Source organism: Branchiostoma floridae, chromosome 11 (genome assembly GCF_000003815.2).
Source record: "Branchiostoma floridae strain S238N-H82 chromosome 11, Bfl_VNyyK, whole genome shotgun sequence".
Lineage (NCBI taxonomy): Eukaryota > Metazoa > Chordata > Leptocardii > Amphioxiformes > Branchiostomatidae > Branchiostoma > Branchiostoma floridae.
The window spans coordinates 2,042,621-2,057,429 of NC_049989.1; the positions used below are offsets into that span (position 1 = coordinate 2,042,621).

At 42.1% G+C, this 14,809-nt stretch overlaps 1 protein-coding gene across 6 annotated transcripts in view; it reads left to right on the forward strand.

Moving 5' to 3' along the window:
• The window catches only part of LOC118425597 (breast carcinoma-amplified sequence 3 homolog), a 106,950-nt gene that overhangs the window by 51,769 nt on the left and 40,372 nt on the right, over positions 1-14,809 (forward strand). For all 6 annotated transcript variants that reach the window (XM_035834538.1, XM_035834540.1, XM_035834541.1 and 3 more), the window contains 2 exons: positions 9,478-9,563; positions 14,093-14,274. In XM_035834538.1, coding sequence (XP_035690431.1) covers positions 9,478-9,563; positions 14,093-14,274 — 268 coding nt within the window. The remainder of the gene's footprint in view (positions 1-9,477; positions 9,564-14,092; positions 14,275-14,809) is intronic.

Sequence of the window (14,809 nt, forward strand, 5' to 3'; positions counted from 1 at the left end):
ACATTTTGAATTTTCAACACTGGTCTGATATTTCTTCCTTCAAACCTAATGTTGTAGAAAATATGGTATGGTGTCTTTAGCCTTGCAGCACGCTTATGTGTCATTTTGCTTTGTTTGACAGCATTTTGTTGACAGTTAGAGGAGAACCTTTTTCAAACAGATCTGACAGTTAATATGCTAATAACTTTCGACGTTATGTCGTAATACCGTCCCTTTGTTCCTCATGCCAGACACTGGCTGGACTCCCCATGGCTTCTAATTAGAATATGTGGTGTAGAGGGTCAATCCAGCTTTCAAACCTCCTGGCACAGTTCAGCAGGGAGCATCTATATAGTTTTATGGTTATTGTGGACCCTGGGTCCAGATTTCTGGTCTTTAAAACTATCCAGAGAAGATGCTCCTTCTGTGCTTGGTGATAACAAATTCCGCTTAGCAAAATTTAAAGTTACACTGTGATCTGCTACTTTTACAACATCCATACCAGTCCTCTGAACCATGGAACGTCCAGTGGGCTGAGTAAAACCTTCAGCCACTTTAGATTTAGGGAGATACAGTATTAAGAAGTGGACCCTGCCATTACGTCCCGACAGCCTGTGTGAGAATTAATGACGGATTGGCGACCCTATTTAGCCTGATTTGTCAGCTTTACAACCAATACGTCAGGGCCCCATTTTCTATCAGCGCTTCTACCTGCTATCTCCATTAAATGAAGTGCCCGCACTGCCGCTAATTTGGCCCATGTTGTTAAGATATATGGTCTTAATTACCCACTGCCATTAGTATTCCCAAAAAACTGACTCCGGCCCCCTTTACTACCGTTGACAGCGAACGTCGACTGCGGAGTTAAAGTGCGCCACATGAGTAATTGCGCCTTAGTTAGTCTTTCTGGCACCTACCAAATGTGCTGTCTGGGACTACTAATTGCACCCTTCTTTCCGAGGACTAAATCTCCCCCGCCTCCATCCCCTCTCCGCCCATGATCTATGGACATAAGTACAGGGTTGTCTGGCGATGACCCCAGTTGACCTCCCAACTACCGGCATTGACACTGACAACTTTCTGTCTCTTTCCTGTGGGTCTTTGCTAAGCTGTGCCAATTTTTTTGTATCATAGGATAAAGAGGTTAGGATGAGCAGATGTAGTCTTACTCCTGTGACCTCTCAACTACAGGCGTTGACACTGACAACTTTCTGTCTCTTTTCTGCAGGTCTTTGATAAGCTGTGTCAATTCTTTTTATCATAGGGTAAAGAGGTTATGATGAACAGAAGTTTTACTTCTGTGATGGATCTTTCAGTTTAAAATGGTTGAATGTATGGATGGTGACCTTTTGGGTAGAGACTAACAGAACCTACAGAACCTGAAGGTACTGTGTTTGAATCCCAGGAAGGTCCAGATTTCGTGCCCTTGGGAAAGGCACTGTGCACCCATTTCTCCACTCCATGTAAGGTGAAAAACTGGAGGTCCCGTGTTTGAGTAGAGCCACACACTTATCAAAAAGAGGAGAATTTCTTCCAGTGTAAGTGGATCATCCTGCTCTTATGCAGCTTGTACCTAGTGTACAAAACTAGTGTGTTACGCCCAAAGGCAGTTCATCGGTTATGCGGAACAAACAAAAAGTCCTACCTTAAAATGAAGGGATATTTCTGCTTTTTTGCCCACTGAAGATGGGAACATCTTTGTTCTGCCAGCTTTCTTTGGATCTTTTTATAGCTAGTGTGAACAACAAGTCGTTTTGGAACAGACCATTTGGTATGGGGGGTGAACACTTTTGGAATGGTGAACTGAACACCATTTCAGTACCAAGGTCAGTGATGGTTCCTTACCAAGCTCACAATCCCGTGTACTATTGTGGCTTTAAAGGCCATTAATTAGCCTTTATAACTAGGTTTTACTTCCATGTACGGTCATTTATACTTCAAATGACTTGTTTGATGAAATGGACAAGACTAAAAATGTAAAAAGCTTTTCAATACTTTACGAGGGGCTACTTTTTTTTAAAGTTGCGTTTGTTGCAGTCTCATAAAAACAAAGACCTATTCTTTTAATAAATTTAACTATTGGAATTTTGATTTGGTTAACCTCCTTGATTTGGGCCACTTGTTTCAGGTTGGGGCAATTATCACCTGCCGGAATAGAGGTATTGCTTTTGGTGTGTGTTTATTTGTCTGCGTATGTTTCCATGCTTATTTCCACATGGTAGGCACATCAGGAGCACTGACAAGAAGTTAGGTCAACAGTCGCAAAATAGGTTATGGAAGGTCATCTCAATTCCTGTTTTCATTTTCCTTCTCTTTTGCCTTATGGGAGACAGTGGACAAATGCATAGTTTGACAAGAAATTTACAATGCATAAAACAAAAATTCACAAATATCTCTTGGAAATGTGGGATCTTTGATTTCTCCATGTGTATTGTGATCCCTCCAACAGAAGTAACAACGTTTTATGTTAGGGGTAGACACAGACTGGCATATGTGCACAAATATTGTACAATAATTTTACCCTAGAGCTACTTTAGTTAGCCATGATAAACATTCCATCACACACCTTGGCACTGCTAGCTGCAGCCAAAGCTGCACCACCTGACTGACTGATGATTTGTCCTTTAGAAGGACCCAGGAGTCAATTTTGAGCATGTTCAAACGCTTAAGGTCATTTATGATGGCGACAGGAGCCATAACTACGGCCATCTGGAGATCCCACCGTTAGTACCAAGATTATTGATTGCCGGTGGCAGAATCTCACTTCATAACAGCAGTTTCAAAGCCCTCCCGGCCCAGCAAAGACCTTGTCCGAGGTACAATGGAGTGGGGAGCATGACACAAGTGCCACTTACACCGATGAAGTAGGTGTATGATCTATGACCCCGCCATATGGTGGGGGGCAAGTGGTATGAGTTTTTATTGATTATTAGTGGCAAAATGGCACTTCATAACACAGGTTTCATAGCCGGGGCCGGTCAGAGAGTGCTCGAGGCTGGCATTGATTGACACGGAGAGCCGTTCAAGTACTAATGCACCAACTGGTACTGGTCACTGTTCCAGTCAACATCACTGGGGATGACCTATGGGCCAGGTGAAGGCAACACGTTGGTCATTGGGCTCCCCTGCTTATGATAGGATAACATTTTTCAAACCAGGACCCAGGCAGAAACCAAAAATAAAAGTGTAAAAAAATGAATATCAAGAAAGACTTACCAAAAATGCTTTTGTCACATTAATAAGAGAACCATTGGTTTTGATCATTTTTTGTCGTAGATAGTAAACATTAGCCCATATCTATAATCCGTCAAACATGTAATTTTGATAATGTTTAATAAAACACTGTATTGTAAAGTAAACACCTGCTACAGCTCTGCACTCACTGAACTCTCTCTCACACCACTGTCTCAGAGACGAGAGGAACTGTGCAGAACGTATGCTAGTTCCATCTGGAGATCCCCGATCTACAGAAACTGGCTCCCACCATGCCGTGGGGAGATCTCAGGTAGAGAGACTCGGTCTAGTAACAGGCTCCAGACTCTGAAAGCGAACACTACTCGTTTCAAGAGAAGCCCGATTAACTATATGGTTTCCCTGCTAAACGATGACTCTGTGTGAATAGTTTTTAGATTGCTTAATGGTGTTAGTCGGTAGAATGCCTGTTTTAATGATGACAATATGTATTTTATTGCAATTGTAAATGTAAATGTGCCTATCAATTCAGCCTTAGGGCTGCTATCTGGGTCATGTATATTATATGTGTTTGAATAAACCAGTCATCATCATCATCATCATCAGTTATTTCCAACTTCTTACTCTTAGTTCATTGCTCTGAAGTGGTCTAACGACCTTGCTCTGACCAATCTCGTTTTTTTAAAAAAGTGAAGAAGTAATACAGCAAACATACACGTGAGACCACCACGAACATTTTCCCCTTTACAGTACGTGATCATGTTTCACACTTGGCTTACAGAGGAGCATCTGGCTCAAGTCTAGGTAGTTTAGGTGTTTTCAAGTTTAGGTTGTCTAGGTTGGTGGTTTAGGTTGTCTAGGTGGTTTTAGGTTTGCAACAAAGAGGTCACTGCGAACATACAACTAAGACCACCACAAACATTTTCCCCTTTTACAGTACGTGATCATGTTTCACACTTGGCTTACGGAGGAACATCTGGCTCAAGTCTAGGTAGTTTAGGTGGTTTCAAGTTTAGGTTGTCTAGGTGATTTCAAGTTTGCAGCAAAGAGGTCACAGTGAACATACTGTAAACTCATTTAAGTTCGCGGTAGCGGGAAAATGGACTTTACGCGGTGGTTTTAAATTCGCATTAGCACCATGCACAGTAGTCTCTTACTGCCATGGAAAAATGTTCGCGGTAGTTTTAAATTCGAGGTGAAGCAGCCACCGCGAAAACCACGAACATTAATCCACCGCGAACATTTCTGCATTTACAGTACATGTGATACCACGAACATTTTCCCTTTTACAGTACGTGATCATGTTTCACACTTGGCTTACGGAGGAGCATCTGGCTCAAGTCACACATGATGGATGGGATTAAGTGCCAAACAGTGTTGTTAAGGGCTGAACCTTTGAGCTAATGGTCCCTCAGAGCCACGGCTATTGACGAAACTGTCCGCTCCAAACGATCGGTGGTCCTGAGCTAGAGCAGGCGCTGCAAGCTGCACCTCTTCTGCATCTTTCACCACTTTCCAAGACACTCAGATGGTGGCCTTGTAGCAGGACTGTCTCCAGCTTTTTCCATCCCACTCATTGTCTGAAAGGCCATATTGTTGATTATCCATGTTAAAAGTGTCATTTTCAGCTTATAAAAAGTAGATTTTCAACAGTTCAGATTTTTGGGACGGATGGGGTTATATTTTTCCCGTCCCAACAAACAAAAAAGGGACGGGTCCTGGAGACAGCCCTGCCTTGTGGTTAATGTTCTTGACTCAGAACTTAGACGTACTGAGTTTGAATCCTGAAACTGTCGGCTCCAAACGATTGGTGGTCCTAAGCTAGAGCAGGCGCTGCAAGCTGCACCTCTTGTGCATCTTTCACCACTTTCCAAGACACTCATGGTGGCCTTGTAGCAGTACTGTCACCAGCTTTTTTTTCATCCCATTCATTGTTTGGAAGGCCATATTGTTGATTTTCCATGTTAAAAGTGTAATTTTCAGCTTATAAAAAGTAGATTTTCAACAGTTCAGATTTTTGGGATGGATGGGGTTATATTTTTCCGATCCCAACAAGCAAATTTCCGTCCTAGGACGGAGGGACGGGTCCTGGAGACAGCCCTGCCTTGTGGTTAATGTTCTTGACTCAGAACTTAGACGTACTGAGTTTGAATCCTGAAACTGTCCTCTCCAAACGATTGGTGGTCCTGAGCTAGAGCAGGCGCTGCAAGCTGCACCTCTTGTGCATCTTTCACCACTTTCCAAGACACTGATGGTGGCCTTGTAGCAGGACTGTCTCCAGCTTTTTCCATCCCACTCATTGTTTGGAAGGCCATATTGTTGATTATCCATGTTAAAAGTGTCATTTTAAGCTTATAAAAAGTAGATTTTCAACATTTTAGATTTTTGGGACATATAGGGTAATATTTTTCCTGTCGTAACAAGTAAATTTCCGTCCTAGGACGGAGGGACGGGTCCTGGAGACAGCCCTGCCTTGTGGTTAATGTTCTTGACTCAGAACTTAGACTTACTGAGTTTGAATCCTGAAACTGTCCTCTCCAAACGATCGGTGGTCCTGAGCTAGAGCAGGCGCTGCAAGCTGCACCTCTTCTGCATCCTTCACCACTTTCCAAGACACTCATGGTGGCCTAGTGGTTTGGGTTGTTGACTCAGAACCTAGAGATACTGAGTAATCAGGGCTCGAAATACTTTTTTCTGCATACCTGCGCTGGTGCAGGTAACATTAAAAATTACCTGCACCAGACAAATTTTAGCTGCACCACAATGAATTTAGGAAGTATGGATCTTACTAAAATTGTTCAGGAACCATTGCTACTTTTTCTTTCATACTATTTATGTATAAAACCCAGCACATGGACCAGTGCAGGTTAGGTGAAGGTAGACATCAGAAATACCTGCACAGCTTCATTTTTACCTGCACTAACTTGCATATGCAGGTGGTATTTTGAGCCCTGGAGTTTGAATCCTAGACAGGTCCTCATATAGTTCCCTTGGAAAAGCCACTTAACACCATTTGCCTCATTAGACTTACATTGTAGGTGTAAATGAGTTGGCTTCGGCTAGGGCCATTGCTCAGATAGGACACATGGAGGTCCCACCTTGAGCGCATTAACGAACCCACCGCATGTACATGTATCAAGAAGAGTAGGGGTCCATCCCAGTGTGAATGGATCAAATAAGTCTGTCGGGATATAGAGCTTGTAGTCTTCAGTACAAGCTTGGTGTGTTATGCCATGAGTTGGTTTACTGTGTATACCTGCCTAAGTGCCTAGGCCAGAGACTGGCCGCTCCTCTCTGTTAGAAGTTTCCAGGTTGCACATGGAGGTCCCACCTTGAGCGCATTAAAGAACCCACTGCATATACATGTATCAAGAAGAGTAGGGGTCCGTCCTGGCCTGAATGGATCATATAAGTCTGTCTGGTTATGCAGCTTTTAATCTTCAGTAAAAGCTGATGTGTTATGCCATGAGTCGGTTTACTGCGTATGCCTGCCTACCTGCCTAAGTGCCTAGGCCAGAGACTGGCCCCTTGCTCCTCTCCGTTACAAGTTTCCAGGTTGCACAGTCCTTTGCACTTGTATACAATACTTGCACTTGCACTGCGTATACAATACAAAAAAGGCTAACTTTCAAAGACACTCTCCTTAATGTGCCTGTTAAACACCTTTGGCCTAAAAGTTAATTTTTTAGTCAAAGACTTTGCATTTATTTTTACCCACCCTCTGGTTAGTCACCACACATTTAGCTTGCCAATCAGAGTGCCTACATAATCATAAAACCTTGAGAAAATAAAAGTCTGCAGTTTGTTTTTATTTCGAGATGGTCGCAGCGATATAACTACTTCTAAGCACTGTACTTGACAAGAAATGTGGCATAGATTGGGCCAAGGTGTTACTAGGGAGAGTTTTAAGAGTTAATTAGGAGAGCCAGGGTCCGCCGTCAGGCAGTTGATGGTCTGAAGATGAGTCCTCCTGGACCGAAGCATCAGTCGGAAAATAAAGCTATATTGGGTTGCAATTACCATAATGGAAGCGATAGACTGTTAAACCCACCCCTTGGTACTAGAAAAATGCACCCTTACGCCGCCCTAACGAACAACACTTATTAAGGTGATCGCTTTCTGGTCATTCAGTAAAAGGTCATGGAAAAATAGAGGGTCCATGTTTCATTCAGTAGGTCACAAAAATAGCCTGCAAAGAACTTCATCTGACGATGAAGAATCACTCCTGTTTCAAGTACATTTGTTATACCTGAAAGTTAATGTATTCATTGGGATTGAATACAATGAATTGATGAATGACATTTTATTTAGTGTCTTGCAGTTTGTGGAAGGATTGACATAACAGGTGACTATCACCTTTTCATGATGCTAACCCAGAGGTCAGACTGAAAGGTTCAAACCACTCACACCTGGAAGGACCAGCCTTCTCAAAATTTTTTATAAGTATGGTGGGATCAAGGAAGTTAATGCTCAAGTTTTTTCCTTGCTTTAAACATGGGACCTCTGGCTTTGTGCCCCATGGGAGAGAACATCCCTAACCAAAGCTAGGAAGTCACTTTCACCAGGGCCCAGTGAGGAAATATGATTGTTGTGTAAAGTGCCTTTCTCAAGGGCACAACTTTGGTGCTTAAATTTCCATCAGGGATTCGAACACAGAACCTGTAGATTTTAAGTCAAGACCTATCGCCCAGTGACCACCATGCCATGTTAACTTCTGTTTGAAGCACGGTAGTCTCCAGGACCTATCCCTTCGTCTTGGAACGGAAATTTGCTTGTTGGGACAAAGAAACATTAGTTCACCTATCCATCCCAAAAATTGGAACTTCAGGACATGGAATTGATGAAATTGTATTTTTGTAAGCTTTAGAATGACAGATTAAACTAGAGTTCGGCGACCTCATACCTCCATGAATATTTAGAGCTTTTGTTAATTTCATGCAAATGACTTAACATTAACATGATTTATGTATGGTGTTGTTCATCATTGAATAACGTACAGTACACGTCACAAGTAAAATTCCCAATTCAGATCATTAATCATTAAGTTGTTTTGCAATTTTTGCATAAATTATGCAAATAAGTTCCTCATTTGCATATTTGATATCTGCATATGTTCCACAGATTATAATTAACAAGTGTTACATTTATCGAAGTCTAGTTATTGCAAACAATGGAATTATACAATTTCCTCATTAATTATGTAAATTAAGTCCTCATTTGCATAAAATGCATATCATTATGAACATCTTTGCCCAAGCTACCTGCATACCTAAAATGCAGGCAATCCGTCGTTCCTTTCTGCAGTTATCCTCTTTGGAGTGTCTTGACAAAAACGCTCCTGCAGTTCCACAATTGAATGTTAGGGGACTGAAACTTGCCCCACTTTGTCATGACGCTAAAGGCTATCTACCACATAAATGTCACGACCATATCACGTCCGGGACAAGAGATACATTGAAAAAACTGCTATGATAGATTATTCTCATTAATTATGCAAATGTACTCCTATTTTGCATAATTAGTATTTTATCTTGTACAACATTGTCTAAGGTACCTGCATATCAAAAATCATAAAAATCCGTTGTTCCCTTCTGGAATTATCGTCTTCAGAAGTTTTTGACAAAAATGCCCCTGCTATCCTAAACCCGGACGCTAGGGGGCCCAAACTTATGTCATTTCTTCCTGAGCACAAGAGCTATCTAACACCCCAAAATCGTGACCATAGCATGCTCAGAACACCGAGATAGCAAACCCGGAAGTTGCGCTGCAGTACCAAGGGAAGCCGCTAGGGGGCCCAAAATCTAATCATTTCCAGCTTTCATCACACACTACCAACACACCAAGTATGAAACCAAGTCACCTTGCCGTTCTTGAGTTATCTTGTTTACAAACACACAGACACACAGACAGACAAATGCTGGGTAAAATATAACCTCCATGACATTTCATGGAGGTAACATTGAAATTAATAGCATCGATTCCCACGATCCACGGCTGCAAAAGCAAATCGCTATATCCACCCAGCGCGTAGACCGCTCGGCCACGCTAGCTGATTGCGTAATCGTGTGTATAGAAGGGCTGTAAGAAGAGTTTGGTTAAATTGACCGATCCATCCATACATCCATGCAAACCAAACCGTTGATGAACGGTTGAACGAACGGCTTCTCTCGCCTCTAAGCCTATGCTACGCACCGGCAAAAATATTTAGAGCTGGAGACAGCCCTGGTTTATGACCTAATAGTTAAACTAGGATGTAAAAGTAATGGTGTTTGTGAGTTGTTTATTTATTTGTGTGTTGTTGCCTAGGTAACTCCATGGTGACCAGGTACGACTCCTATGACAGCCTGTCATCGGATCAGAGCAGCCAGGAGGATGACCACTGGCTTTCTCAGGTGAGTCACAGCCTTGACCTTCAGAGCACACTGAGTTAATTTTGTGGATGCCTGGTCGGACATTGTTAAGGGCATCTCATATGAGGATGAACTGAACTGACTGAACTGAACTGAACATGCTCTGGAGACACCATGCAAAAGTAATGCGTGAGGATGGAAAAAAAAGGAGTAAAATCATTTTTTTATAGTTGGAAAATTGTTGACCTTTTGTAGTCAGTATATTGTACTGGTAGAAGTATGTAGTGTCTAATTATACTTCTGCAAGGGTCCCTGACACGAGTGGGCAGCTTTTGGTGAGGCTGCACACTTTAAGGTTCTTCTTCAGGGTGTCAAGTTGACTATTGATTCAGTTCTTGTTAAACATGAACTTATTGAATTTCTTAAACTCTTCAACTGAAGTCATACATCCGTGTTTTTTTACACCTGGCTAGAGCAAAGAAAGTTGTACTAATTTGCGTTTCCCAAGGACAAAATATCTGTCCAGGAACACAAGGAATAGAACCCAAGCCCTCACAATCTCGTGTATACTAGCCTAGCTACTAGGCCACTCGATGCCATGTACACTTACTCCTAAAACTGCTGTCAAAGTCCTGCCTGCGCCTGATAGGCGCATAGGCGGCACCCATCTCCATTTCAGTAGCCTTGGGCCACACAATTTTGTGTAATCACTACAGCAACTGGGGCTACTCCACCGGTAGTGGTGTGTGTTCAACTTCCATACTCCTTCCCGAATGCTGAATGCTAATCAGAGAAAGCAGCATGTGCCATTTTTAAAGTCTTTCGTATGACTCGGCCGGGGATTGAACTCGCGACCTTCCGAATGCAAGACGAACACTCTACCCACCCAGCCACTGCACCGGTGACACTGCTGAGGAGATGTTAACGACAGAACATCTTGGCCGCCCCTCAAACGGTCCTCTGGAATCCTTCCCAGTCCGGGTTGACTTAAGATTTAGGTCAGAAGAGTTCCTGACTTCATCCCAATTACGGTTTAACCCCTTCTGCCTTGTCTTTTGCGAGACAAATGGTCGGATCCACACTCGTAAGTGTCTTTCCTACCACTTTGGCCGAGCACTTTGGGACGGCCACTGGCCATTAACTAGACGAGAGCACACTTAGGAAGCATTTGTGTGAAATTAAACGGCTCAAGGCTGCCTTACAGTTCATCTTGCTAATGTAACCCTGTAGTCTACTTGTTTGAAATATAGATGTGCAGGCTGGGACCCAGCAGTTACTGGTCCTCACTGCGGGGCCATTGGAAAGGATTGGATGCACTGTGACTACGCCTACATTACAATGAGGCAATTGGTGCAGTCTAAGATCCCTCAACATCCGTTTACATTATATTGTATTTTGTAAGTATATATACAGTAGAAGCCGCTTAATTGCACGGCCTATTTGGCGCAATTATCCGGCTGGTGCAATAATGCGAAGTTATCTAGCTGGACCGCACCGGTTTGGGATTTTGAGATTCTGTGCAGTTAACAGAAGTGTGCGTTAATCCGATGTGCAATTAACTGACTTCCTCTGTACTGTGAAGCTTACAATAATTATTGCCAAAAGCAGTTACTCAAGCAACTGGATATGATTTAGGAAACGGCCAGACATTTCAAGTAGTGTCCACTAGATTTTGTCAGTGACACTGAAGTGATCTGTTACAATAATTGTTGACAGTGTTCTACTGGGAACTGATTAAGAACATGTTACCTGCAAAAGCTAGGTTTAAGTTTCAGTTAGAAGAGCTTACTTGGCTAGTTCTTTTACTTTTTTTATTGACAGTGTTTGTCTACTAGAATTGTTTAAAAAAACATATTAAAAGAAAAAACAATTGTGTGATATCTATCACTCTACTGGAAGCTCAGAGAAAAATGTTCCCTACCAAAATTGTAATAGGTTAGATTAAGAGCTTACTTGGCTATTTATTCTGCACTTTTAAAAAGTTCCAAGTGAATCATATATCATATGTAAGATGTTTGGAAAAAAAATACTAAAAGGAAAAAACATTTATGTGATAACTTTTAACAATGTTCTACAGGGAGCTGAGAAAAAAACACGTAAAATCTAGTTTAGAAAAGCTTATTTGGATATTTCTTCTGCACTCCTTAAAAGTCCCACGTGAATCTAAGATGTTTGAAAAAAAAACATACTAAAAGAAAAAAACAATCATGTGTTAACTGTTTACATTAATTCTTCTGTTGGGAGCTAAGAGAAAAATGTTCCCTGCAAATTCTAGGTTAAAAGAGATTACTTGGCCATTTCTTCTGCAATACAACAAACTGAGTGCAAGATGTTTGAAGAAAAACATACGAAAAGAAAAACACATTTGTGTGATAACTGTTAACATTGATTGTTCTACTGGGAGCTCAGAGAAAATGGTTCCTGCAAAATCTAGGTTTAACTTGGAAGATTTTCCTTGGCTATTTCTTCTGTACTTCTAAAAAGTCCCACATGATGTTTGGAGAAAAAAAAACAATTATGTGATACCTGTTTACATGGATTGTTATGCTGGGAGCTCAGACAAATGTTCCCTGTAAAATCTACATGTAGGATAGAGAAGCTTACTTGGATATTTCTTCTTCACTTCTTTAAAGTCCCTCTTGAAAGTAAGATGTTTGAAGAAAAATGTTTCCTACACGAAAAAAAATAATTGTGATAACTGTTTACATGCTGGGATCTCAGAAAAAATGTCCCCGCAGGATCTAACGACAGCAGTGGCATAATGCTTTAGTATATATACTTGTGAAAGGAAAAAAAAACAATTGACCATGTGATAAATGTTTACATGGCTTGTAATGCTTAGAGCTCAGAAAAATGTTCCCCTGTATATAAAAAAAACATATTAGAAAAAAAAACAATTGTGTAATAACTGTTTACAACTGTTCTACTGGGAGCTCATAAAAGTGTTCTCTGTAAAATCTAGCATAGAGAAGCTTTCACTTGGCTATTTCTTGTGCACTTCTAAAAAGTCCCACATGAATGTGAGATGTTTGAAGAAAAAGAAAAAAAATTGACTGCGTTTTCTCTGAGCTACTGGTTAACTTGCGCCAGTTAATGGCAGCAGTGCTACAGTAATTGCCGGGTCCCCGCTGGATCTAACGACAGCAGTGGCAAGATGCCTGGTTAAGTGTTAGCTCATGTAAAGTGGCTCAGTGGACATTGGCACTCCGTTAGGACTACCCCGCGAACTTTGCTCCGACTCATCAGTGGTGCACGTCTTGGTCTTGATTTGTGTCAATTGCCCTCATCAGCTGCTGACAAGATTCTTGCACCAAGCTAACTACCCAAGGCTTAGGGGAGACACTGGGCACAATCAGCTTAAGTGTGAGCGGGGCAGCATGGGATGTTCTGAGGGAATTTTAAACAGCTACCTGGGCAGAATTGCAGGCCAAACTTTGGCCTGTAATTTTTGGTGGATATGACAGTTGACACAACACAAGTCATGTAAATGCAAGTTCATAAACAAAGAAATTACATGTACTGGTAGCACACAGAAACCAGCCCATTATCATTAGTAGTATGTATAGTACCTTTGCCAAGAGGGTTATGTTTTTTATGCTGTTTGTTTGTGGACAGGATTCTTGCACCAAGCTAACTACCGAGAGGCTTAGAGGAGACACTGGGCACAATCAGCTTAAGTGTGAGCGGGGCCGGGGCAGCATGGGAGGTTCTGAGGGAATTTTAAACAGCTGCCTGGGCAGAATTGCCGGCCAAAGTTTGGCCTGAGTGTATGTTCTGTTCACATGTCAGTTGACACTCAATGAATATAGGTTCAACTTGATAAAGATGATTTTGAACACACTGCCAACCTGTCATTCTGTGCTGTTACATTTTTTTTATGTCGGAATCCAGGAAGAATAGACCAGACATTCTAGTCTAATGGCTTTCAAATAAACATCAATCAAATGTCAACCAATGTGGAAATAACTGAAGAATACAAACAGACGTGTATAGTATCTCCGTACACAGAAGTGATAGATGAATATTTTGTATATTTTTTCCTCAGTGAATAGTTTCATCAGTTTGGTACGACACTGAAAAAGAGACTCTTTTTACATTGCTTTATTCTCACCGACGTTTCTGTGACCATCTGTCACCTTCTTTAGGGCAATTCTGGCTCACATTGTTCTGTTCACAGTTCAGATGCGGACAAAAAATGTTAAGTATTTGGTTTGGTTTGGTTTGATTTGATATAGATCTCCATTAGTGACTGGACACCATCGCACGTGTGCTGGGTTCTTTAACATGCGTGGGATGTGTCTCTCCCAACACACGGAACCTCCATTTAACGTCCTATCAGAGGGACAGCACTAGCCGAAGCTATGTACTCATTTTCACCTGAGGAAAGTGAGGAAAGCTGTGTAAAGTGCCTTTCCCAAGGGCACAAGATCGTTGACGCGGCAGGATTCAAACTTGTCTGGTCCAGAACCATTTTTTACACATTGCCACGCAATCTCACATATGTACAGACAGCATTATGAAAAATATTTGCAATGTATGGAGTGTAAAACATATATTTTTTCCAATTTCAGGTTGAGATGGTGACCCACGCCGGCCCCCACCGCAGGCTGTGGATGGGTCCGCAGTTCTCCTTCAAGACATTCCAGACCAACACAGCGGTCCTGTCCTCCAACTCCTCGGCTCTGCTGGGCCAGAGTCCTGACGCTAACACTGTGGATGTGCTGGCAGAGGAGCTGGATCTGCAGAGTCTCAGGCAAGGAACAAAACTGTTCTATTTTATGTCTTAGGCCATGTTTATTTTGTTGTATGGATGACATCCTCTGATGACTCCAAAACTGATCCTAGTGTAGAAAGATGAAAAAGTTTGCCATGATGAAATCTAAGAGTCTGGCTGAGGAGCTGGACCTGCAGAGTCTCAGGCAAGGAACAGATCACAGAGTCGTTCTTTTTTTATGTGTGAAAGGTGAGCAGAAACAGTCTCCTGGCTCCTGGAACTCAAACCCAGGCTGCCAGATCACAAACTCAACGCCGTAACCACTATGCCAAAAGGGTCAGACACCTTTGAGGTAGTGGTTTGGGCATTGGGTGAAATGCTTTCCCTGTCCCTGGTACTGAAATGCTATTCCTGTCCCTGGTCCTGAAATGCTATCCCTGGTTCTGAAATGCTTTCCCTGGTTCTGAAATGCTTTCCCTGGTTCTGAAATGCTTTCCCTGGCCCTGCTACTTAAACCCTATCCCTGTCCCTGGTTCTGAAATGCTATCCCTGTCTCTGGCCCTGAAATGCTATC